The 5,345-nt window shown below is 36.4% G+C and overlaps 3 protein-coding genes across 3 annotated transcripts; all 3 read left to right on the top strand.

Annotated features, from left to right (window-relative positions):
• The first annotated feature begins 713 nt into the window (after positions 1-713).
• LOC137648004 (uncharacterized) lies at positions 714-1,742 on the top strand. Its single transcript, XM_068380949.1, has one exon. It carries the CDS (start codon positions 714-716, stop codon positions 1,740-1,742), a length of 1,029 nt encoding a protein of 342 aa, XP_068237050.1.
• A 150-nt stretch (positions 1,743-1,892) lies between these two features.
• On the top strand, positions 1,893-2,213 carry LOC137648003 (uncharacterized). Its single transcript, XM_068380948.1, has one exon. It carries the CDS (start codon positions 1,893-1,895, stop codon positions 2,211-2,213), a length of 321 nt encoding a protein of 106 aa, XP_068237049.1.
• Positions 2,214-2,862: 649 nt separating this feature from the next.
• On the top strand, positions 2,863-3,804 carry LOC137648002 (uncharacterized). The gene has a single exon (XM_068380947.1). It carries the CDS (start codon positions 2,863-2,865, stop codon positions 3,802-3,804), a length of 942 nt encoding a protein of 313 aa, XP_068237048.1.
• The last annotated feature ends 1,541 nt before the right edge of the window (positions 3,805-5,345 follow it).

Raw genomic sequence — 5,345 nt, 5'->3', positions numbered from 1 at the left:
TGGGCAATGTGGTTGAATATCACTCAAGCAACGAATATTGTGTACCACTAATTGATAAATCTGGTAAGGTTTGGAATGTGAATGCTGTTGGAATTAATGAAATAACAGCCAAAATCAAGAAAGTAGACTTATCCAGGGTATCTGAACTTTTTGAGGGAATATCAAACTTAGAACTGAATCGCCCACATGGGGAAATTTATATGCTTATTGGTGCTGATTATTGTGAAATATTGCCAAGGGTTGTTGAAACAAATAAGGGTCTCCAGTTGCTAGAAAATCAGTTTGGGTTCAGCATACGTGGTAGACACGATGAAATTACTAATTAAGTTAATACTAGTAATCATGTGTTTGTGAGAATTCATAAACTTTCAAGTTCAGTAAATTTGAATGAAATCAATATTGAGCCAACAGAAAATCTAAAGGATCAGTTAGATATATTTTTTGCCTTAGAAGAAATGGGAACAAGGTGTAATCCACAATGTATCAAATGTATGTGCAGAGGTTGTCCTGGACTCAATTATGTAAGTTTGAAAGAAGAAAAGGAAATGAAATTGATTGAGGAAGGATTAACGTATGATGAGAAACAGAAATGCTGATTTGTAAGGTATCCTTGGATAAGAGATCCAAATCAATTGAAAAATAACATAAAGGTAGCAAATGCCAGGTTAAGAACAACAGAGAATAGATTAAGGAAACTTGGGAATGAGTATGCAATGAAATATCAGAAAGAGATTGAAGATATGGTTAGAAGGGGAGTAGCTAGGAAATTAACTAATAAGGAGATTCAAGAGTACAACGGCCCAATTCACTATATTCATCACCATGAGGTGTTGAAGCCAGAATCTAGTTCAACCCCAGTGCGCATTGTCTTCAATTCTTCAGCATCTTATATGGGACAGAGGTTAAATTATTTTTGGGCTAAGGGGCCTGATATTTTGAACAGTTTGCTGGGAGTGTTGTGTAGATTTAGGCAAGATAATATAGCCATAGTGGGTGACAGAGCAAAGATGTACCATACTGTAAAACTCAGCACACTAGATGAACATACACATAGATTTGTATGGAGGGACTTGGATGATAGTAGGCCACCTGATCAGTATGTTCTTACCACAGTAACATTTGGAGATAGGCCCAGTGGTACTATAGCTATGGTAGCTTTGAGACATACAGTAGAACAATTCGGTAAGGAATCCCAGGATGTGCAAGATATGATTCTTAATAATACATATGTAGATGATATACTGTATTCTACTGATACCATTGAGAATGCAATCAAATTGATACAGGATACTGAAAGGGTATTGTCGCAGGGAAGTTTCAGAATAAAGCACTGGATAGTCAGCGGGCATTATGAAAACTGTAATATAAGAATAATAGAATCTGATAGTGAGAAAATCTTAGGTTTAAAATGGAATCCTGTAGATGACTATTTTTCCTTTGCTGTAAGACTCAACTTTACACCAAGAATAAGAAAGGTTAGGAGTAGCCCAAATTTAGATATAAGTGAATTTGATTATAAATTTCCAGAAATATTAACACGCAGAAAGATATTGAGTCAAATTGCATCGTTGTATGATCCATTAGGGTTGGTTATACCAGTATTACTCAAAGCTAAGATCTTGATGAGATCCATGATTTCCAAAGGAAACTCGAATGGTGGTGGAATTAAGTGGGATGATCCACTTGATGATTCCATGATGAACGAATGGAAAGCGTTTTTCGAAGAATTGTATGGACTGTAGTCATTAACTTTTAGAAGACCCTTAAAGCCATCTAATGCTTTTGGTAAGCCGAACCTAGTAATATTTTCTGATGGTAGCACGCAAGCATATGGGGCTTGTGCATATGTGAGGTGGCAAATCAGTGATAGTAAGTTTGAATCAAGTCTGATAATGGCGAAAAATAAGATTGCACCAGTGAAACAAATGTCTATTCCTCGTCTGGAATTATGTGGTGCTCTCATAGCTGCTAGGATGAGAGAACTCATAGTAAAGGAGTTTTCATGGGAGTTTGAGTCGGTTTATCACATAGTTGACTCGACAATTGTAAGATCACAAATTCAAAAGAAGTCCCATGGATTCAACACATTTGTTGCTGTACGCATTGCAGAGATACAAATTAAAACTGATTCAAGGGAATGGTGGTGGGTTAATTCGATTCAAAATGTTGCTGATATGACCTCTAAACCGTGTAGTCCAGAAAAAAATTGGTGAAAATTCTGCCTGGCAAAATGAACCAAAATTCCTAGCATTACCAATTTCAAAATGGCCTATCAAACAAGATTGTGAAATTGAACTAACTGATAGAGTAGGTGTTGTCATGGCTGTTGCTAAAGTAAGTCAGAACCATGTTATACACATGGTTGATGTTAATAGATTTAGTGATTATTACAAACTACTAAGAGTTACATGCAGGGTAATGAATGTTTTCAAATGCAGATCCTTTAAGGGTATGCTGAGGGAACCAACAGTTCAAGGAATTATTAAAGCAGAACTAATGTGGGTTAGAGAGATGCAAAGGGACATGACTGATTGGAAAGTTAGGCTCAGAAGATTAGGACCTTCAATTAAGAATGGAGTCATAGTAGTAGGACAAAAAATTTCTAAGTGGCTAAAGGAAAATTGGAATAGAGAAGACTATATGTTGCTACCAGCAAATCATCCAGTTACTAGATTGTATATATCATATGTACATGGGGTTGACCATGCAGACATAGAGACTACTCTGGCAAAGTTACAAAGAAAATTCTGGATTCCAGGGGCCAGAAAAATAATAAAGGCAATAAAAAATCAATGTGTGACATGTAGGAAGTTAACAAGGAAGTTAGAAGACCAATGCATGGGTCAAATGAGGATAGAAAGAATGAAACCTGCTCCACCTTTCTATTACACAGCTATAGATTTGTTTGGACCCTTAGCAATAAGAGACACGGTTAAAAGGAGAACTCATGGTAAAGCCTTTGGTGTTATATTTAACTGTTTAGTTACTAGAGCTGTTCACTTAGATTTGGCTGAAGGATACAGTACTGATGATTTTCTGACCACATTTCAAAGGTTTATTGCTATTAGAGGAGCTCCTAAAGTTATATATTCAGATAAGGGAACTCAGTTGATATCAGCAAGCAAGAAAATAGAAAACATTGGAGAAAAGGAAGGGGTAACTTGGATCTTTAATATGCCTAGTGACTCACCTTGGTATAATGGGGCAAGTGAAGCCCTGATCAAATCTGTCAAAAGGTGTCTTTGTATTAGTGTGGGAGATTCTGTATTGAATTTTGGAGAGTTACAAACTGCTTTGTTTGGTATTGCTAATCTGATGAATGAAAGACCAATTGGAACAAAACCTGGATTTAGTTTAGAGTTGGGAGGATACCTCTGTCCCAATGATCTGTTGCTTGGTCGGTCCACTGGCTTTTGTCCAAGTGGGATGTACGATATTAGTGGGGATCACAAAAGGAGATTAAAGTTTATACAAAGTATAATAGAATCCTTCTGGAAAAAGTGGCACCGAGACTATTTTCCTTCATTGTTAATCAGGCAGAAATGGCATACAACAAGGAGGAATGTAAGAGTTGGAGATGTGGTACTTGTGCAAGATAGTAATGTTGTAAGGGGGGCATGGAAACTAGCACAGGTGATTAGAGCTGATCCAGGACAAGATGGCGTTGTCCGTGATGTTGATTTAAGGTATAAGATTATAAAGCATGGGAAGGGATATGATGGTGGAGTGGATAGGATTATGTGTAGATCAGTACACAGGTTGGTGGTGTTATTACCAATAGAAGAACAATGTATTCATACGTAGTTGACCCGTTTGGATAGGGTATCGGTAATTTGTCACTAATGGCAGGGGAGTATATCATTAACATGATAAACTTTATTATACTATAAGGATATATTTATTTAAATGTTGATGTGGGTTGGAGCGAATTGTAACTTATTGCGCATCTGGAATATCTTTTGTCTTACCCATATCTAAATGCCGCAAGGTTAGCAGGCGAACTACCGAAAAATTTGCTAACCACTTTGGTACTGCCTATCGTGTCGACTGGTGGTGGCAAGTGTTATTTTTGTGGATGTAGACACAGGAATGAAGTCGGTGACATGTAAGGCCGGCAGGTGATGGGATATTTGTGTTTGGCAATCTCCTACTGGGGTTCAAGGCCTGTGATAGTGAGGCCATTGAAGTGAGTTCAATACAGTGTATTATGGATGTTATATGATTTCATTTGGAATTGCCCTTATTGGTAATTGGATTCTATGTATATATACAGTAATGTTTAATGGTATGAGTACATTTAATTTGATGCCGAATGTTTTAGTGGCTACAGTACCGTAGTTTAAAGTGGTATTTATTTACATTGCTATAAAAATAGTTATTGTTAAAAATATACATACCAATATGGATTGTTCATGTAAATTACTAGAAGGGTTGTATTAAGGACAAATATTATTTTTTTTGATGATTAAATCGGGAAAATTAGGGAAAATTTAAAATTTGTATAGCTGGTTGGATTGTATTATTTTTATTACATGGAATATGTATTTCAGGTTGAAACTTATCGTTGGCAATAAAAACTGTTACAACTTATGGTTCATCCTTGAACATCCCAGTATATATATATATATATATATATATATATATATATATATATATATATATATATATATATATATATATATATATATATATATATATATATATATTTGGGTGAGGTAGCCATGTCGCCCTGATGGAAGTTCCTAATTGGTAGCTTTTTAGGGAATATTAGACTACAGTGATATTCCCAGAGAATTTCACCTTAAGGTATCCAGAATTCTAACTCCTGGAGTGAATATCCCTAAAAAATCTCACAAGGATATCACATAATATCAGAGGACTAATTATTGACACGTCACATAGCTATCTTCGCCCCGAACAGTATAAACGCTTTGAGGGGGAATAGTGATAAGAATCTGAAACAAGAATGAATAGAGAGCCGCTCATAAAGCATCTCTCCTATTCCGTTTCCAGTGTGTATCTGATGAAGGCGGTAGCGCCCTCTTTATTCCTTGTAGCGATATACGAGGTGGTACAGATACTATATGATAGGGATGGGTCAATAAGCCCTTTTACCATAAAAGAAGGGTGGGTCCATCAGGACAACATGGCCACCTCACCCAAAAATAGATTTTTCGCTTCGCATAAAATCCGTTTTTTTTTCGCTCAGGCCATGTCGTCCTGATGGAAGTTTACCAGAGCATTACTGTATCTGTGGTTTCTCAAACAGTTCCGTACTCTCAAAAAAGTATTTTCCTGGTCCGTCTAGATCTAGAGACCTGTGATGTTACCTTCATACATCATTT

The sequence above is a fragment of the Palaemon carinicauda genome, chromosome 10 (genome assembly GCF_036898095.1).
Source record: "Palaemon carinicauda isolate YSFRI2023 chromosome 10, ASM3689809v2, whole genome shotgun sequence".
NCBI lineage: Eukaryota > Metazoa > Arthropoda > Malacostraca > Decapoda > Palaemonidae > Palaemon > Palaemon carinicauda.
This window is presented reverse-complemented; position numbering and strand designations above follow the sequence as displayed.

Coding starts and splice junctions, on each gene's coding strand:
- LOC137648004 (XM_068380949.1), top strand. CDS start 714: ATGAAATATCAGAAAGAGATTGAAGATATGGTTAGAAGGGGAGTAGCT.
- LOC137648002 (XM_068380947.1), top strand. CDS start 2,863: ATGAAACCTGCTCCACCTTTCTATTACACAGCTATAGATTTGTTTGGA.
- LOC137648003 (XM_068380948.1), top strand. CDS start 1,893: ATGGCGAAAAATAAGATTGCACCAGTGAAACAAATGTCTATTCCTCGT.